General features: G+C 38.6%; 1 protein-coding gene across 1 annotated transcript in view; it reads left to right on the forward strand.

The window, feature by feature from the left end:
- The first annotated feature begins 1,337 nt into the window (after window positions 1–1,337).
- Window positions 1,338–21,505, forward strand: part of TDRD5 (tudor domain containing 5) — a 32,054-nt gene continuing 11,886 nt past the window's right edge. Inside the window, exons 1-9 of the mRNA XM_016205029.2 lie at window positions 1,338–1,599; window positions 2,196–2,603; window positions 4,308–4,501; window positions 9,471–9,554; window positions 11,017–11,073; window positions 13,868–14,021; window positions 16,669–16,877; window positions 17,961–18,181; window positions 21,196–21,408. Of these exons, the coding sequence (XP_016060515.1) occupies window positions 1,368–1,599; window positions 2,196–2,603; window positions 4,308–4,501; window positions 9,471–9,554; window positions 11,017–11,073; window positions 13,868–14,021; window positions 16,669–16,877; window positions 17,961–18,181; window positions 21,196–21,408 (1,772 nt within the window). The 5' untranslated portion in view covers window positions 1,338–1,367. The remainder of the gene's footprint in view (window positions 1,600–2,195; window positions 2,604–4,307; window positions 4,502–9,470; window positions 9,555–11,016; window positions 11,074–13,867; window positions 14,022–16,668; window positions 16,878–17,960; window positions 18,182–21,195; window positions 21,409–21,505) is intronic.

Here is a 21,505-nt window from a genome sequence, read left to right on the forward strand (position 1 = left end):
TTCGAGCACGTTATAAATTTGGCTCATCCCACCCATCCAATACAGCCATCCTGGGTTCGTTTCCCAAGAACATCCTCGTCGTCAGTCTCCCAGCTCTTCCATCTCCAGAGGCTCCTGGATGTTCCCCGCTCACTCGGGAAGCCCTCCTCAGTCCCCTGCAGTCCTCCAGTTCTGGTGACTCTCCGCCGGCGCCAGGACTGCCCGCGGTCACCCCGAGTAGGTCTAGAGCCGCTGAAGCCGCGTCCCTGCGGCTCAGCCCTGGGCATCTTCCCCACCCCTCCCCCCGCGCTCCCCGCCCCTCTTCAATAAGCTCCCCCGGTGATTCCGGGGCTCCCCCAGGTTAAGAACCCCTCCGCCTTCTCCTCCGGGCGGCCGGGCCCTAGGGCGGGGCGGCCCCCCTGCCCCCCTGCCCCCCTGCCCCCCTGCCCCGCGCGAGGCCGGGGGAGAGGCGCTCGGCCCCACCCTGCGTCTCCGGCAGCCACGTCGCAGGAGGCAGGCCGCGGCGACCCCAGGAGGCAGCCGCAACGCTGCCTGTGAGCCGGCCCAAGCGGCCCCCCACTGCGCCAGGCCCCAGCCCGGACCCCGGCGCCGTCAGTCCCGCCCAACCGTCCCGCGGGGCCCGGCGCGAGCCGTCGACCGTCGGGCGGGCGTGCGCAGGCGCAGAAGCGCGCGGGCCGCCTCCACCGCGCTCTCCCCGAGTCGCTCGTCGGACGGAGCGCCCGGGACTCTGCGGGGCCACAACGGCAGCGCCGGCGCCAGGGCGACGCGGGTGAGTGGCGGCCACGCAGGGCCGGGCCGCGCCGCGCCGCGCCGCGCCGCGGGGCAGCGCCCCGCCGGCCCCTCCCTGGGCCTCTGCCCCCCAGCTCGTGCGCACGGCGGGCAGGTGGAAGGACAGCTGCCCGCACCGCCCGGGGGCCTTGAGACGTTGGGGGCGGGGAAGGGGTCGGCTCACCCCGCGAAGTGGGGAGGGGCGGCCGGGAGGACCCGGGTGAGAGGAGGCGGGAGCCCCCGTGGGTGGGGGCTGGGGAAGGTTTGCTGGGGCGAGCGCCTGTGCTCGGACGGCGGGCGGCGGCGGGCTGGTTGCCGGCCCGGTCCCGGAGCCCGTCCGTCCAGTGGGGCGCGCGCAGGTTCATCCGCGCGGGCCGAGGTGGATCCTGGGGGCAGGGCTTTGCCGAACGCGGGTTTCACGGGACCCTCGTGCTGCTGCTTCTGCCTTAACACTTTTAAAACTCACATCTCAGTTCCTGTTTCCCTATTGGTCGTTTTAATTTAAAATTTTTTTTTTTTTAATCTTGTGTTTTCTTGCTTTTTTTTTTTTTTTTTTTTTTTTAGGAGCTGTGTTTCTGCCTTAAATCCCATAGGGTGCAATGTCTGAACAAGAGCGCGTACTGGAATGCCTGAGGAAAGAAATCAGGTCACTTCTCATTTCCACCAAGGATGGTTTGACCCCGCAGCAGTTGGAAAAAGAGTACCTTTTAATGGTCGGCAACCATTTACCGCTGCGGATCCTCGGGTATCGGTCCACCATGGAGCTGGTGCTGGACATGCCGGATGTTGTCAGCGTCTGCCCCTGCGGGGACGGTACTGTCATACTGAAAGGTACGCTTTGTAATAATAGTCACTTAGTAAAGCTTTAGCAATTATCCTGCATCTTAGGCAGGGGATTTTAATTGGGGGGGGGGGAGTGGGGAGGAGGTGATTATAGGCACCTGCGGTTGAGGTTGTGAGTAAAGTTAAGAGCGTTAGCAAAATTAACCCCCCCCCCCAATGTGCATTTACAAAAACTGTATTTGCACATGACTTCAGGTTATGGTACCTTAAGTTGGGAGAAACATAACAATGGGACTTTTTAATTATAAAACCATTTTTTTAATTCCATGAAGCACACACACACACACACATCCAAGGGAAGTTTGTTGTTCATCTCAAGAGTTTCAAATCTTTCAAGGAGTCAATTAGCAGTAATGATGATATTGTGTATTTTACCTTTCTCTCTTCATCCTTTGGTAGAGGAGCTAATAAGCTGTTGTCTGAAATGCAAAAAATAGAAGAACCAAGGATTCATATTTATCATGCTACCTAGATACACATCTACATGGAGAGTTTAAACATGTCTATATAACCACAGATACAAAGGATGAAGACGGGAGTACATTTTCACCTACATATGATTTCTTTTTTTTGCATCTCTTTAGCCATTCCAGATGAATCTACCAAAGGAATAGCAAGTTTAGTTGCAAAACAGAGAAGTGGTCATAAGGTTCGAAACTCCATGCAGAAAGGAAGGGCCAGTGTTTGCTCTGGGCCAAGCTTTCATCGGCGAGTACCTTACCGAGGAAGGGTGCCCCCTATTCTTCCAGCCGTTGTGAAGAGTGAGTTGAAGGACCTCCTGGCATTATCTCCCATTCTCCTTTCTGATTTTGAAAAGGCATTTGCTAAGCGATTTGGACGGTCATTCCAGTACATGCAGTATGGGTTCCTGTCTATGTTTGAAGTGCTGAATGCTGCTTCGGATGTTATTTGTGTAGAGCAGACCAGAGCAGGTTCTTTGTTGATGCTAAAGAAGAGCGTATCAGAAGAAAAGCAGAGAGGATGGCCAGCAGGTAAGCATGTTAGCATTGGTAACTTGTGGATGAACAAATTTTGGAGCACTCGTGACACATAGGTATGTAATGGCTAAGCTCCACCAGTTTGCTGAAGTTAAATGTTGGCTCTACCCACTCACTAGCTGAGGGATGTCAGGCAAGTTACTTAAAATGTCTAAGCATTAGTTGCCTTATCTCTAGAAGTGATAATACTTGCTTCTTGGAATTGTGCTAAGGGTGAAATGAGATGAGGACTGTAAATCGCCTGGCATTTAGTAAGCTCATAGTAAGTAGTATCTATTATAAAAACACAAGATCAGCTCTCTCTAGAGCACTGTAAATGAACATTAATTTTATGTGTTCACGTAAAGAAGATAAAACACGGAAAATGAAGTTTTAAAAATCATACTAGTTAGTAGCATTTGCCATCTGATCTTTGCCATCACCGATCTTTGATGTCATAGCAGGCACTGCATTAGTTTATGTAGTGTAATGATAATGACCTTATTTGTGTAGCAATTTACCTTGGGTTCTCATTGCCATACCAAAGACAAGTAGGGTGAGTAACTCGGTCTTATAGAGAAGGACACCAAAGCTCAGGAAAGCTAAATGACTTTTCCAAAATCACATGGTTGGAAAAGTGGTAGAGTCTGGTTAGACACCCAGCTCTTATTACTGCTCATCCAGTGCATTTCCTTCCCAATCACTGTCCTTCTCAAAGGCTCAGAAACCAATATGATCATTTGTATAGTGTTTCTCTAGACCCTTAACAGTTTAGAATCTATACACTGAACCTTTGGGGAGATTTTATGCCTATTTCAGTGGTTTTTTCTTTTCTCCAAAATGTGTATTTAGATTAAAATAGGTGAACCGTGAGAATGTCATGAGTTTACAAACCAACATGTAAACAGTGGTGGATAATGTAGTTGGATGGGGATATGCCAGGGGGTTTACATGCTCTGGTCAGGGAAGGCCTTGGGGGCCGCTGTGTGTTTAGAATCTAGTCCTCAACTGTATCAGTAGTCTTGAGGTGCTCACACTTAGGGAGACTAACTCATGCGATTAGACTTACAAGAGGTTCATGTTCCCAGGCCATGGCCCTTCCTTCTATCCTCAGGATATCTTGGAAGTAATTGGGTGTTTTGGTGAGCTTGAACTTAGGATAAAGAAAGAGGGAGGTCCAGTGTTACATCTTTCATGTTGTACAACAGAATACACCTCTCCAGTGCTATACCCCTGCCTACAAATCTTGAAGGAAAAAAATCTATACTCTAGAGTAATATCCTTTATTCTGTAGCTTTTCATTCCTCCCAACCCATTTCCCTGCTCCCACATATTTACCGAGTTTGAGAAGCATAGTTCTAAGCAGGCTTCTTGCTTGGGAGACTTTTTGGTCTCCTAAACTAGACACAGCTTTTTGGTTTTTACCTATTGAATCCTGCCTCTCTGTAATGATACTCAGATAACCTTAAGTGGAGTTTTAGATAGTCCTGACTTTTTCAGTGACACACTTAGGATTTCTTGGTTTTCTTCCATTGAAGACTAATCACTTCCATTATATATAAATTTTATTGATTTAATATTTAAAATGTAAGCTTACTTTTGTTAATTTTTAGTTCTAAGTTGAGGGCAATTTAGCTCACAGTAGCCTCTGTATATAACCACTAGAAAATAAACTAGAAATTTCTAGTGACAATGTTTCTCTCCTTTTATTCACAAAAGGTAAAATTTTTACCCAGCCTTTTAGAATGAAACAAGAAGGATCGTACCCCCCAAGCTTCCCAGTAGCAAAGACACGCTTTTCACGACCCACTTCAAACATAGAACCACTGAAGCAAATATTGAACATGGAAAAGACTTCTAAGTCAAATGTAGTAGAGACTTCAAGGTTGAATCACGCTGAAAAATTAAACCAGGTGAGATATCAGAGTTTGGAGATATAAATACACTGAAAATGTGTTTAAATTCAGTGATTATTATGTATATCTGATTTAAAAGCTGGTCTTTTAAAATTCAAGTCATTCACTGATCAGATGTAACAAGTATTTTATTTGGTTCTGTGGATTAGTAAGAAATGAGAGATGGCAGTGAGAAAAAAGTACAATTTTGTCAATTCCAGGGTTTCTACCATTTTCTACAGATGACTCCCAGATCTGTATCTCTAGTTCCAGCTTCTCACCAAAGTTATAGAAGCTTATTTACAACTTACCTCATGAATATCTTCACCTGAATGGCTGCCCCTGAGCACTACAATCCTCGTATTTTTCTGTGACTATAATACTGAAAGACTTTGAATAAAAACTAAAGTATAACCAACAAAGGCCTGGTTAAGTTAGCAAGATAACAAGTTGAGCTCAGAATAAGCCCATGGAAATTAAATTCAAGACATAGAAGTGCCTTATTTCTGTAAGTTAAAAAAATTAGCTTTATGTTATTAGTAACATAATGTACACATAATAAAGTTTACCCATTTTAAGTGGACAGTTTGACTTTTGACAAATTGTATGTAGTCATGCAGTAACCATCAAAATCAAGAAGCAACATTTCCATCATCCCCCAAAAGTTCCTCCATGCCACTTTGTAGTTGATCTCTTTCTCCACCTGCAGCCACAGACAGCTGCTGCTTTCTATAACTATAATTTTGACTTTCCAGGAGTTTCATATCAATGGTATTAAATAACATCTAGCCTTTTGTGTCTGTCTTCTTTAACTTGGCATGATGCTTTTGAGTGAGATTCATCTAGCATATATCAGTAGTTTGTTCCTTTTTCTTGATGAATATCATTCTACTGTATTGTATACCTCAATTTGTTATCAGTTCCCCATTAGATGATATTTGGGTTGTTTCCTGTTAGGGGTATTATGAATACGTCTACTGTGAATATTTGCATGCACTTTGTATGACTCCCGATGACTCCCTTTTTCTTGAGTAAATACGTAGAAGTAGGAATGCTGGTTCATACACTAAGTGCATGTTTAACTTCATAAGAAACTGCCAAACTGTTTTCCAAATTGGCTCAACAATTTTACTTTCTTACGAGCTACTTTGCAGCTTTGTTAACATTTGATATTGTCAGTTTTTAAAATATTAGCCATTTCAGTAGGTGCATAGTGGTATCTCATTATGGTTTTAATTGAAATTTCTCTAAGGATGAGTAATGGGCGTCTTTTCATATGTGTATTTTCCATTTGTTTATCTTCTTTGAAATATCTGTTCATATTTTTTACTCATTTTAAAAATTGGGTATTCTTTGTATTGAGTTGGAAGAATTAAATAGTTCTAAACACAAGTCCTTTATCAGAGAAATATTTTCTCCTGGTCTGTGTTTGTCTCTTCATTTCTTTAATCTGATTTTTGTGGAGCAGAAGTTTTTACTTTTGATGAACTCTAATTTATATTTTTCTTTTGATTCTTGCCTACATTATAGATCTTTATTTAACCTGAGTTACAAAATATTCTCCTATGTTTTCTTTTAGAAGTTTTATGATCTTTGTTTTTAGGTCTATTATCCATTCCAGGTTAATTTTTGTATGAGGTAACCTGGTATGGGTCAAGTTTTAATCTACTGGGTTATAATTTTGGGTGTGCGTGTTTCTGGGCCAGTTCTATTTTCATACTTCCAAAAAAATAATATGTTCTTTTATTTTAAAGAGGAAGGGAGAGGGATAGAGAGAGAGAGAGAGAGGTAGGTAGGTAGATGATAGATATAGATGATAGATAGATGATAGAAAGAAAGAAACATCAGTTGACTGCCTCCCTCATGCCTCCTCCTAGGGATCAAACCAGTGACCTCTTGGTTCATGGATCAACACAACCAACTGAGCAACACTAGCCAGGCCTATTTTGGTACTTTTAAATTCACCTTAATGTTTGTTAGGGAAAGTCTCCCCCGATTAGTCCCTTTTCAGACTTTTTTCTATTCTAATATATTTTTTCCTGGACGTTTAGAATTATTTCTCTAAGTTCTAAAATTTCAGTGAGCTTTCCCTTAAAATTAAATTTTTAAAAATTTGAAGACTTCACATATTACATTAAATATATTTATTTATTCAGTAACCCATGCAGCTTTCTATTCAGTATTTTATGCTCATCAGTGGAGATATCTAGTTTTCTTTATTAGAGTTTGGCACATTTCTTGTAAGTGTATTCTTAGGTATTGTATACTGTAACACTTTTGTTGCTATTGAGAATGGGGTTCTAACTACTTACGGCTTATGAGACAAGAAATTGGTTTTTTGAAATATTATTTTGAAACTGGCCACTTTACTGAACTTTGAACTTGTTTAATAGTTTTCTCATAGGTTTTCCAAATAGACCATGAAAATGTTTATAAACAATTTTTCTTTTTCAATATGTAAAGTTCTTATTTCCACTTTCAAAAATTATTATACTGAAAATTCCAGAAAAAGATACTAAAAAGTGAAAGTGCGTATTTCTTTTTCAGAGACTTTAAACTCTGCAGAATTGAGTGGGAAGACTCTGCCTTTACCGTCAGAGCCAGGCAGTAACAAATGCAGAGTGTAGGACTTTAGCCCCTGGCGTGGCCCCTAGGAGGGGTGAGAGAGGTGCAGACACACCCTTTCTGTATCTTTATTTTTCTTTGAGTTTCATCCTGTGTTTTGCCACTCCAAGAATCCCTCATAGACACAACCTAATAACTACATTTCACTTCTAGTTTCAAAGGTTTTGCCATCAGAACTATTTAAATCCTGTTCTAAGGAGTGGGCTCTAATTCCTAAACTATATATTTTAATTTCCTAGCAGGACAGACTATATAATTAGCAGACCCTACATAACCTTATTTATAAAAAGTATAACTTTCCATTTCTTCAAGTTGTAGATCTATCCGCTTGCGAGGTGTTTCCTCAAAACTATTTATGCCCCTATGTTGTAATCTTTTGTTCACTTGATTTATTGCCCATTCTTTGTATTTGGCATATGGGCATCTGAAACAAAAGCATTTTGAAATCAGGGACCCTCTTGTTTCTTTCCTTATGTCAATCACTGATCACCACCTACTCTTCCTTTACCCCACATTATAACTTCTGCCCTCTACTTACAATTTTTCTTTTTCAATATGTAAAGTTCTTATTTCCACTTTCTAAAATTATTACACTGAAAATTCCAGAAAAAGATACTAAAAAGTAAAAGTCTATCTTTTTCAGTTTTCCACTACTTTCCTAACGCCTTCAGGCAAACTATTATTTTTTTCTTTTTTCATGAAGTTCCTTCTACCTTTGTTGCCATCTTTTCAATATTTTCCCCATCCTTTAAGGCCCTTCTAAAAGGGAGCCTTCTGTGTGTATTTAATGTAATATGAATGTATCCTTCTGCACTTTTGTACCTCTTTAATGGTGCTTAGAGTCAGCCTTAGGTTATAGCTGTTTATGCATCTATCTCATTTTCTATTTAATTGTAAGTGGGTTGAGAGGAATGACGCTGTCAAAAGTGACCTTTTTTTGTCCCTGAAACACCTATCACAGTGATAATTTAATAAATTGTGTAAAAACTTCAAATGGTGAGATACTTTTGGGATGTGAAAAGTCAGTTATCTTTAGATTCTGTTACTGTTCATTGGGAGAGCTTTAGGAATCATTTCGTGGCAGATACAGAGAAATATAAAGAACACAAGGCTGAAGCCTCTTGTGAAAGCTAGTGACATAATCATAGGAATCTAATCCCCCCTCCAAGATCCCATTTTCCTGTCAACCTTATGAGATTATCTTCATTTTTCAGATGAAGAAACAGACCTAAAAGGTCATAGTTTCTAAGCAGTGACAGGCCAAGTGACAATAAGAAGAAAGATTACAAAATAAAAAGTTTAGAAGGAAAAAGTGTTGATAGTGATTGTCTTTGTGATAGGATTTTAGGTAATTTTGGGTTTTTCTTTATATCTTTGCATCTTTTCTATTATATATATTTTATATTTACTTACATCTTTAAACATAACTCCGTGATCTTTCATTCCACTTTAGGTCTCCCCTGCCGTGGCTGTGCACTGGACCTTGGCTATCTGCATGTGCTCCATGCTGCTCTCCGATCATAACCTCCTGTGCTTCCAGCTTATTTTATCAATGATTCCCATGCTCATCTTTTTACCTTATTGGGGTCTCCCTGTGCCTTTGGCTTCTCTCTACTAAAATCCTCAGACCCCTGCTATCTTAATTTGAGCGTCTCCTATGTCCACTCCCTATCTGTTAAGTTTAGGTAATCATCCATTATTTCCTTAACTTTATTTTTCCACTTTCTCAACTGTGTGAGCTCCCTCCCTTTCCCCTCTATTCTTAGGAGTGGGCCTTGCTTCTGAACTCAGAATATATCGGATTGTAGTCTCTGTACCTTCTAGCCCCACACTCACAGAGCCTTCCTGTACCCCTGCTGGTTTGTTCTCTCTCCATTTCTCTTTGAACAGAAGAGCTTTTCCTTCTGCCCTTTAGGGCCAGTTGTTACACCAGTGCCCTAGCTCACACCGAATCCAGCCCCCCAGGGACCTGTCACCATCCCACCTCTTTCCTGCATTAGGCACACACTAAGTGTGTGTTTAATAAACATTGAATACTTTTATAAAGAGAAGAAAATTAGTAACAAAATTTTTTTCTGGGTAAGAGTATGGGATTGAGTAACTGAAGACTCTAAAATCTCATTGTTATAGAGAATGTTAATTATCCTGGAAAATTTCAGTGTTTAACTTTATAAAGATTTTATCTACTCTAAATGAACTTTATATGTATGAAATTTTACAGTTACTCTTGAGAACAGTCTTTTATCCATTTGATTGAAATACATTTCCTTTGATAGATGTTTTCTTTGCATACTATTTGGATTTGTCTTTGATTTTTAATTTTTTGGGGGCTATAACTTGAACTTTTCTTCCTTCTCCGTAGCTGGAGAACACCTTCAAATCAGTTATTGCACAGGTCGGACCTGGTGGGACAATCAGCCCAGAACTAAAGCAGAAGATAAAATTTGTAAGTATTTTCTGTTTCTGGGAAATGGGTAAGAATAGTTGTACATTTGTATATCCTGTGTTGGTCAATTTTTATTTGCATGTAAGTGTTTATTAGTTTTATATTTATGCCTGATCTTTTTAAATACATTGTAGGTGGAGTAGCTATTCCTTTAAGATCAGGAAAAAAACAACAGTAAATAAATTATAGTCTTAAAATTTTTTAAAAAATTATTTAGAAAATGTAAGTTCCTTACCCTTACCCCAATGAATTATTGGGGTAGTCTTTCCAATATCAGTTTTATATATATTTATGTCAAATATTATTCTAAATTGTGTATGATATCCCATTGTGTTGTTGTACAGTATTTCACTCATGAGATTTGTTATTGATTAACATTTGGGTTATTTCTAGCTTTAGCTATTAAAAAATGCTATAGTTAATGTCTGTGAACATTTATCTAGAAGTGTAATTGACAGAGGTATTGATTAAATTTTGATAAATACTACTACATTGTCCTCTAAAAGGTTTGAACAAATTTTCACTCCCACTGACAGTGAACTTGTTGGACTTTAAAAACAGGTTTTATAGAGTGACAAGCTATCCTTTAAATCATGAATAATAGGAATATGTTTGTGCATAATCTGGTTTCTGAAATGCAGCAACAACTATCTCTGAATCATGGGATTTTAGAATAATTTCTACTTTATATTTTTCTGAAACTTGAATTCGAATTTTAAATAAAATACATAGCATCTTGAAAAATTAGGAAAATGCAAAGCTCAAAAAATTTTTTTCATTGATTTTTAAAGAGAGGGGAAGGGAAAGAGAAACATTGATTTGCTCTTCCACTTATTTATGCAGTCACTGGCTAATTCTTATTTGTGCCCTGACCGAGGATTGAACCTGAAACCTTGGAGTATCCGGACGACACTCTAACCAAATGAGCTACCTGGCCATGGCCAGCTCAAAACTTCTTATACTTTATTGGGATAGACTGAATCCATTTCTAGGAATTTATCCTAAAAAAATAATTGGATAAGTGTGCAAGATGCAACTATGAAGATAATCACTGAAATGTTTGTGATGATGAAAAATAGGAAATAACCCTAGGGGATTGAGTAAACAAATATAAGCATATTGAATATTTTGAAAATTCCAGCCAGTAAACTTGTTGATCCATCTTTGTTGACATGGTGAGATGTACATGGTTTGATATACTGGTTATAGAAATAATTACCTATTTTTATATTAAATATAGGTATTTTTATGTACACATGGACAACAGTGACTGCTAACTATATTTTCTCTTTGCTTAACTGTATTTTTCAAACTTTTCTATAATGTGACTATTTCATTCACTCAATAACATGCTATTTTTATCTTTGTTACTATTTAAGATTATACTGTCTTATTTTGATATTTTATCACCCAGCATTCCAATGATATCTATTTATATTCGATTTCATTTTCTATTTATTAGGTTGTGTCCAAGTTTCCAGAGGGTTTGCTTATTTCCAAACTGCTTAGAGAGTTTGAGGTGAGTGTTTCCTTTTTCACCAACCATGGTTTTTTATAGCTTATGTTTTTGTTATAGATACTTTGTTGTTACTTTTTGGACCTCCAAGTCTATGCTCTAGAAAAACATCTTGTTTTGCATTTTGATGTCATTTTCTTTACTAAAAGAGTTCAGAACATGGTTCTTAATAAATACTTCATGATGCATAGGAAGGTTATTTTTTCTACTTACTATTTTAATATTATTATTAGAAAAAATGTTATTTTGAATGTTAATACCAAGTAGCAGAAGGGATGTGGAGAGACACAATACCTCTACACTGCTTGTGTGACAAAACCCCTTTCGAGAGCGTTTTGGCAGTACCAAGTAAAGCTGAAGATACCCCACTGATCCAGCAGCTCCCCTTCTACACACACGCTTTAGAGAAAACTCTTATGCACGTGCACATGAACACATACATAAGGTGTGCACATTGCAGTATAGTAAAAACTGGAAACAAATTACATGCCATCACTAGGAGAATGGAGAAATAAATTGGGATTGACATTTATACAGTGGAATAATATGTAGTAGATAAACTAAATGAACTAGATTTGCTCTGAAACCTAGAACATTTTTGGAACCATCGTGTTTAGTGAAAAAAATCAAGCAGTATGATAATTGCAGTATGATAAACCAATTTTTAAAAATGTTACGACCTATACATATGTTAGCTGTGCCACGCTGTTCTGAATGTCTTTCATATAGTAATTCATTAAGTTTTCACAGCAGACAGGCACAGAGAAACAACTTGCCTAAGGGTCAAATAGCGAGTATGGATGGAGTCAAGATTTGAATCCTAGGCAGCCTGGCTTCAGAATCCTACCTCCTAACTGCCAGGCCATAAAAACTTCCATATGTTTGCAGATATGAACACGGATATTGTGAGATACTATAGCATAGTGGTTAAGATACATTGCTTCTGTGCTATTTTATGGATGATATATAAAATCAGGATAATGTTACCTAATTTTACAGAGTTTTGTGAAGTTTCCAGTGACTTATAAAGTACTTAGAACAGTGCCTACCACATAGTAATTGCTCAGTAAATGTTAAAAGAAGAACACTAGGAAAAGTACACATCATCCCTCAAATAGTGATGGAGAAAATTTAAATTCACCTTGTTTGAAAGAAATGTATCTTTCAGAGCCACAAAGTGTTTTTCAAGTAGGCCCATGAAGAAGTTAAAACAAAGGCTCTTGATGTGTTTTGGATTAACAAGTAAAGACACTTATCTAATAATGAAATTACAAAGTAAAGTCTGTAATAGAATATGATTTAATTATCACAAAATTTGTGGGTAAAATCAGCCTCCTGTGCCAGACTCACAGCTCAGACTGAGCAGTTTTCTACCACAAACATTTTAGCAAATGTAGCTTCCTCTAATAAAAGTTCAGGGGGTTAAGGTACAAGTTAATAATCTTGGAGAAATTAAAACAAATTTTTTAGTATTACAGAAAAGCTCTTTGCCTTTCTTAGTAAACAGACAGGCAGAAATTCAACTTTATGATTATAAATATATAGTAAGTATAGGTTTTATTTTTTTATTCTAAATTATAGAAACACCTGCTAACCCCTTATTTAAACATGATATAAAAGCTACCTGTATGATTTGTTCTCTTGAAATACCTGGTCAACAGTCTGCCATTCCTTCAAAACCCTTTATTAAATTGCTAATTGAAGGGAAGATGGTACATCAGCAGTATAGCTTTTGGATCTTCCTGAAGCTGGAGAGAGAAACCAGAGAGCAAAATCCACAGACAATATTTACAATAAAATTGGGTAATATAAATTGCACAAGAAACTGGAGAAAATGGTTACCTCTGGGGAGGTGATCTCTTGGGTGACTGACAGATGGGAGTGGGATGGAGACTGTTTTTGCTGTATACCTTTTTGAGACTTTTGAATATCACTTACTCAAATAATTAACTTACATTTAAAAAAATCCTTTCCAAACTAGCCTGTTCAACTGAATTGCATTTTCATAATACTGGGCACCTATAGAGAAGGTAGAGAAACCATTAAAGTAACTAATGAACATAAAAGGGAAAGAAACTGTAATACATATGTAATATATAAAAAAGTAGAGATACTAAATCTAATTCATCATCACCCCTCCTGTGTCCTCGACCAATTCTTTATTTCTTGGGATAGTCATAATTGGTTTTAGATACAACATGAATGATCCTTCTAAACCACGACCTGACTGATACTGCTAGGTCCCCAGTTTTACAAGCTTCCTGGGAAAAATCATAAACAGTTGAGTCAAGTCTTAGAGCATCACACAATCAACAAAGTATGCACTTGAAACAGTCCTATTCTGTCAGGGATCAGTCCTGTTCCAGTGTCGCCTGCTGTGTTCCTGTCCATACTATGTAGGGTAATGAAGTCGGAGCAAGGGTTTCCTACTAATACCCAGTCAGAGGAAGAGAGCAGTAATAGGATTAGCTCACCTGCTTTAACCTAGGTTAGGGAGACAAAAATTTCAGATGTTCAAAAGTTAAGAATTTGAACATTTTTGCCCTGGCCAGCGTGCTTCAGTGGTTAGAGCATTGGCCCCTGCACCCGGAAGGGTCGCGGGTCCTATCAAGGGCATGCACCTGGGTTGCAAGTTCGATCCCCAGCCCTGTCAGCACGTGTGGGAGGCAACCATCAATGTGTCTAAGTCCACATTAAAGCACTGTCCAAGTATCTGTAGATATTATATTCCTGTTATCTAACATTGCTGTTTCATGTTATTCCTGTGTGTGTGTGCTGTTGTTGTTGTTTGTGACAGTTAATTTTTAAAGAGCAACTTTCACCAAAAAAATTGGGCTTCTTAAATGTGATAGAACTTGTTGGCGCTCTTAGTGACATTCTCCATGTGGAGTTCAGGGAAGGAGAGCAAGACTTACTAGTGTTTGATGCTGATATGAAGCCTCTACCACGTGGTGAGTTGAGTTACAACCTGATTTTTAGTTGTCCCTATAAGGACAGGAAAAAGAAAGCATTGTTTGTGTAAGATTCTTGATTATAACCAAACAGATCACACATTAGCCTTGAAAATGTTTGTCTATAATGACCTTATTTCTGGTGATATTTTTTGTAATGGGCTAACCTGTATTATTATAAAAGATCATCTGAATTTTTAAAAATTTACTTTCTTCGCCCGGCGGGGCGTGGCTCAGTGGTTGAGCGTCGACCTAGGATCCAGGTGATCGGGGTTCGATTCCCAGTCAGGACACATGCCCGGGTTGCGGGCTCGATCAATGACTCTCTCATCATTGATGTTTCTACCTCTCTCTCTCTCCTTCTCTTTCCCTCTCTCTGAAATCAATAAAGATATATTTAAAATATATATATATCTTCATTGCCCAGGTTTTTGGATGATTCTGAAGAAATCAGTTTTCTGAAACGGTGATCTGATAGGGAAGCGCTAAGTAGTTCTTAACTCTGGCTGCATATCAAAAGCTGTTTAGAAATATATGGAGATACAGAATAAATGGCTGTGCATTGGCATCCAGCACTTGTGATTTTTTATTTTATTTTGGGAAAATTTTAGGTTTACAGCAAAGTTGCAAAGAAAGTACAGAATTCCGCCCCGCTGGTGAAGCTTGGTGGTTAAGCATTGACCTATGAACCAAGAGGTCACCATTCGATTCCCAGTCAGGGCACATGCCCAGGTTGTGGGCTCGATCCCCAGTAGGGGGCTTACGGGAGGCAGCCGATCAATGACTTTCATCATTGATATTTCTTTCTCCCTCTCCCTTTCTCTCTCTGAAATCAATAAAAACATACTTTTTTTTTAAACAAAAAGATAGTACAGTTTCCATACGCCTTTCATCCAGTGTCTCCTAATAGTAACATCTTATATTTCTATGATACATTTATTAAAACTAAGAAATTAGCATTGGTATATTACATTAACTCCAGATTTTATTTCAGTTTTACCTGTTTTCCAAAAATTGTTCTTTTTTTGTTTCTGAATCCACTCCAGGATACCACATTGCAATTAGGGCACTTTATTTTTGTTTATTTTATTTTTGTTTTTAATGTGGCTTAATTTTTTTCTTTTGAAATTTGATTGACATTACTGTAGATTCACATACAGTTATTAAGAACTAATACAGACATATCCCATGTACTCTTTCCTCAGTTCCCTTAATGGTAATGTTTTGCCAACCAATAGTACATCATCATACTTATATATATTTATTTTTTTTTTTATTTTTGTTAATCCTCACTTGATATTTTTTCCATTGCTTTTCAAAAAGAGTGGAAGAGAGTGAGGGAGGAGGGGAGAGAGAGAGAAACATCGATGTGAGAGAGAGAGACATCAACTGGTTGCCTCCCACATGCACTCCAGCCAAGGGCAGGGAGCAACCCCACAACCCAGGTATGTGCCCTTGACCGAGAATCAAACCTGTGACCCTCCTGTGTCCCATCCAGTGCTCCAAACACTCAGCCGTGCCAGTCATGGCACATACTTACATTTTTATAAGTTTCTGCAAATGATTATAATGGACAGCTATTTTTTTTCCAAAGTATAAGTGTATCTTTGTTGATTTTTCTGATTAAAATTACCCGTGTTCATTCTAAAAAACTCAAACAGCACAGATGAGTAGAAGGTTGAAAGTGAACATTTTTCATATTTTACCCCCCACAAAAAATGCTGTTAGAATTTTTGTATAGCCTTCCAGACTTTTTTCAATGTATATGTAAGCATAGCTAGATTTTTAAAATATTACAAAAGTAATATTTGCTTATTTAAACAATTCCAACAATGCAGAGGTAGTAGCTAGTGTTATTAGTTTTAGAGGGTCTATTTATGGACCTCTTCTGTATAACATAGTTATATAACGTAAACTTTTTTTACACAAAACAATATATATAAATATTGTATTAGTCCTTGCTTTTTATACTTCATATATTGTGGATGTTTTCCCGTATCAGCATATATAGATTTCATTCTTTTTAACTACATACGTGTCTTTTATGTGACTATATTATAATTTGCTTAACTAATCTCCTATTGGTGGACATGTCAATCTTACCCATTTTTCATCATTATGAAAAAATATAGTGATAAATATTGTGTCTACTTGTCCACTTACTATTTTATTTTTTAGGACCCACTATGGTTTTAGATGTATCTGGGGTCTGTCTTAATGTGCCAAACTCTTGTAATCATCATACATATGTAAATTTGAACAAATTATGTGACTGATTTGGGAATTCCCTAAAAATTAAGGCATATTATGGACTACTAAGTAGTCAGACACGTTGCATGAAGTAACAATGAATATTCACTGCTAAAGTTGAAGAAGAAATAAATTGAAATCAGGATGTTGAAAAATAAAAGCTTTCACCAAAGTTTAAGAAGCCTTACCAGAGTCACCCTCTCCCCCTAACATAATTTAAGATTTGTTACCATCTAGAACTTCCTTATATGTCTCCATACTGAAAGGCTCTTCAAAGGCAGGTTCATATCTCTTATCCATCACTGTCTGCCCAGTGCCTGGCACATAGAATATGCTTAGTAACAGTTATAAAAGTATTTTAACACATATACTTAGGTTACTCTATTGGTCATTTCAGATGGAGCTCTTTCATCAGTAAGAAGTTCATATTTAGTTCAATCAGATAAGAAAATAGAAGCCAAAACTTGTGTCTCCAGTCCCCCTAGAAATGCATTGTCTACTGCTGCTATTAAGGAGACCCCATGGGTTTGGTCTTTTAAAAACCATAAAGAGCCAGAACAGAAGATTTACAAGAAGCCTAACCTGGTGGTGAAGCCTTTACAGCTGGTGAGTGAGGTTTACAGACTTGTGCACTGAGATCCAGCATTATGGAGGGTAACTGGGTGACTGTTTCCTTAAACCAAAATTCTGTTCTAGAAAAGTCTTATTTCTGGGTATTTGATTTCTTGGAAGAGACTAGAGCTTTGGCCTGAAGTCACCTTATGCAGCATTTATTCTGGTTATCAATCTTTTTTATCAGTAGCTTTCCCTCAAGCCTCATTTTGAAGTTTTCAGATGGCTTTGAAGATTTGACAGTTCTCTAAAAATGACGTTGCTGATTCTCTGTCCATGTTTTTCAAAATGTAGGCTTGAAAACCCCGGACAGCTTTAGAGGGAAGACTTGAGGAGCTTTGTGTTAGTTGTATGTCTGTGCCTCAGCAGCTGCTGCAAGTGATCCTGAACTATCCTCAGTTACACGGAGTTTTTATTTTTTCTCTTCATTACATCTCCACACAAATTTTCCCTTTTTGTGTGCTCATCTCCTGTTACTTACTCTGCTGTTACTGAGGAATTAATTGCTTACTCTCCTTCCCTTCTACCCTCTATATCTGCTGCTTTCATGGAAAGAAATTATTTTGTTAGGAGAGCCTGCTGTCTTTTCTAGAAGAGAGTAGGAATGCCTAAAGGAAAATAATTTATTTTAGAGTGATTGTTTGAGAAACCCTATTTTTTATTATAAGACTAGTCTGAAATTGACCCCATTCTCTCAGGTTGCCTTTGTTAGTAAGGTTGGGTAGGATGAGAATCTTAGTTCAACCTGAATATTTGAAGTATAATGTTTTCAGTTTTGTATAGAGTAGTTGAGCAATACACTTTTAACTCTACCTAATATAAGGCAGTAGGTTTTTATATTTTACCATAGGTAAGGATCACCTAGGGAATTCTTAAAATTCATACTGGGAGCCACACTTCCAGGTATTCTTAATTAGTAAGTGTGGGCTAAAGTCTAAGAACCTTCGTTTTTAGAATTTCCTAGGTGATTCTGATAAAGGTAACTCATGAAATACACTTTGAAGAATGTTGTCATGTAGTTTGAAATGTCACCCAAAGATTTATGGTGGCTTCAGTGATTTCTCTTTTAACTTATAGCAAGTAGAAATTGACAAATCACAGCTCAACCTGGCAATGGCAAATCATGATATCCCACCAGATGCTGCCTGGGACAAGAAATTACGCAGACTGCCACCATTAGATACCAGTACCCTCGTGGGAGTCTTTGTGGAGTATATCATCTCTCCTAGTCAATTCTACATCCAAATCTATAGCAGAGATTCATCAGAGTTACTTGAAGACATGATGATTGAAATGCGGTAGGAGTCTGTTTTCAGTATTTTTTTCACATATCTCATTCTAAATCAGCAGTTCTCAAACATTTTGGCCTCAGGACTCTTAAAAATTAAGGACTCAAGAGAGCTTTTGTTTATTGATATTTATCATATAGAAATTAAAATGGCAAAATTTAAAAAATATCTTTTGTTTAAAAATAATGGTAAATCCATTTGTGTGAATATAAATAACATTTTTATGAAAATAACTATTTTTTTGTAAATTAGAAATGTGGCATTGTTTTACATTTTTGCAGATCTCTTTAATATCTGGCTTAATAGAAGAAAGTTGGATTTGTTAATATTTGCTTCTGTCTTTAGTATCTTGAGATATGTTGTTTTGGTTGAAATATATGAGTACACCTGCCCTCACCCAGATATGTAGTTGGGAAAAGGAGTATTTTTAAAGTCTTTTCAGATATTGTGAATATTCTTTGATACTATACCAAAACTTGACAGGTAGTAGTTTCTCAAAGATTAGCTGCAATGTGGAATTTGAACTTCTAATACTCTAATATGGTCTGCCTTTGCACTTTGAGTGGATCCAGGATTGGATGTGCAGACTCCAGTGCAAAATTACGCAACTCTCCTTGTTTAAAAATTATTAAGAAGTTCAAGGCAGCAATAGCAGAATATTAGAGCAATCACAAGGCCCTTGTAAGAGTGTACTCAATGAAACTGATCCTGAATGGGTCGTTTACCCCCTTCTATGATTTTAAAACATCAGGCATTAGTCATTTGGAAAATACTGGTTCACTGAGTTATGCATATCTTCCAAATGTTGACACATTTTATCACACAATTTGCCAGCCAAAGAGGTGTGAGTGAGTGTGTGCAGGTCCAGTCACTGGCACCAAGGCCAGCATTAACAAAGTGAGCGGTGTGCTCTGGGAACAACAAATAGGGAAGTCAAGTCACCACTGGGTGAGGCTGGGGGGGGACAGTGACTGAGTGTGAAACTGAAAGACTAGGGAAGGGCTGGAGTATGAGCCCTGTGGGAAGGGATTTTGACTGCTGTAGACAGTGAGGAACCCCCTCTGAAAGTTTTAAGAGGAAGAACATCAAGTTCGTATGTTGTAAGGTAGCGCTCGCTGCTATGTAGAGGATGGGTAGAGCAAAGGGGAGAAGACCCGTTAATAGGCGAGTGTTGGTGAGAGAGAGTGAGAGTGGAAAGGAAGAGAGAAATTAGGAAAATATAATTGTCAAGTCTTGGTGGCAAGAATGGAGTTGAAAATAGAGAAAAGGAAAATATGAAAACTGTGGTGACTTGAGAGAGTAGGTAGGTTTGAGCTGGGGTTAGAAGTTTACAGATAGTGCACCTAAGGTGACCATGGGATGCTGAATTGACAGTGCTGAGTGGATAATATTAGGATTAGGTTTAGCCACTGTTACAAAGACATAAGTTAGCTGTAGTAGCATGAAGATAAAAGTTTATTTCTTCTTCCCATAATAGTCCATGTATAAGCAATACAGTCTGATAGGGTAGCTCCAGGTGTTAGGGAACGAAGGTGTTTTCTGTCTTGCTGCCCCAGACAATGTATTGGCCCATCCACATGGTCGAGAATGTAGCTTACCACCAGATTCTCTGGGTCTTCATTCCAGCCAGTGGGAAGGGGGCGGGAAAGGTGGAGGGCTGGAGGCATCCTTTTTTCTTTGAAAGACACAAGGTGGGTTTTCGCACTTTACTTTTTTAAAAATTGTGGTAAAATACACATTAATTCACCATCTTAATCATGCATGCTTATCTTTTTCTCGCATCCCATTGGCCAGAACTTAGTATTCACATAGCCACATTTAGATGTAAGGGAGCCTGGGAAATCAGTTAAAAATAGGGATTCTATTGCCCTGGCCAGGTGGCTCGGTTGGTTGGAGTGTTGTCCCATACACCAAAAGGTTGCGGGTTCAATTCCTGGTCAGGGCACATACCTAGGTTGCAGGTTTGATCTGCAGTTAGGGCATATATGAGAGGCAGCTGATTGATGTTTCTCACATCAATGTTTCTCTCTCTCTCCCTCTCTCTAAAAATCAATGGAAACATGTCCTTGGGTGAGAATTAAAAATAAATATTTTTTTTAAAAAAATAGGGATTCTATTACTACAGAAAAGTGGGAGGAGAATGGAAATTGGCAACAACTAGCATCTTTTCCATACAGTTGGAAATAAAGTTTTAAAGTGCAGAAGGGATGCATGTTCTAAAGACAGAGATGGAGAGTCATCAATTTATCATTAGTGGTATAAGGTATGAAAATGGATGAGATGGTACACAGCAAGGGAAATAATAAGTATTTAATATTTAGGTGTTTACTATATTTGGACTCTGCTGAAATTTCACATATTTAAGGCTTATCACCATCCCATCTTCAACAAGTAAGCTGAAGCACAGATCAAGTCGTCACACAGCCAGTAAATGATGGCGTCAGGATGTGAACCCAGGTTACTGGTTTCAAAGCCTAAGCTCTTAGTATGTTACACTCCTGAAATATAAGCCCCCAGAGAACCAAAACCTGTAAGGTAATTGCAGAGCCTTTATTGGAATAATTATCGACAAGGAAGAAGTAGGAGAAAGTGTCTTGGAAACTAAGTAGGATAGAATTAAAAGAGGACAGGATCAGGGTCATTCTGCAGAGAGACCGAGTTGTTGAAAGCAGAGGAGAAATGGTTACTGGATTTGGGAATTAACAGGCCGTTGATGTCTTTACAATGTCTGGTTTAGGAAGTTCTGGGGAATGAAGTTGGATTGCATTCTTCCACAGAGAATGTGAGACAAAATGAGTATGTAAGTTTTCTATTTATAGGTGACAAGAAGGGATTTAGATAAGAAAAAGGAAAATTAAACTAATTGGTATTAGTAAGCATTAACAAATCAGAAAAAAGCGAGGGTGTTTTTTTTGTTTCATTTTTTTTGCTTTTTGCCCAGACTTTCTTGCTCTTGATACACTAATAAAAATGATCTTCAATTGTTGTTCTCCTATGGGTTTCCATATTATGGAATTCCACAGGCGCTGTTATTCTAATCAGCTGGTTTCTGATCGATACGCCATGCCAGAGTATTTTATCCAGCCGGGACATCTCTGCTGTGTAAAGATTTCTGAGGATAAGTGGTGGTATCGCGTCATTATCCATCGAGTTCTCGGGAAGCAGGAAGTGGAAGTGTTCTACCCGGACTTTGGAAATATTGGGACTGTTCAGAAGTCCTCCTTGAGGTTCCTCAAGTGAGTTAACAAGTTTAGTAAGGACAACTTAAGTTTTGAATCGTAATGCCAAAGATCTGTGGGGTAGGGTCTCTGTTTCCTCTTGTCTTCACGTCCT

This window comes from Miniopterus natalensis, chromosome 19 (genome assembly GCF_054644295.1).
Source record: "Miniopterus natalensis isolate mMinNat1 chromosome 19, mMinNat1.hap1, whole genome shotgun sequence".
NCBI lineage: Eukaryota > Metazoa > Chordata > Mammalia > Chiroptera > Miniopteridae > Miniopterus > Miniopterus natalensis.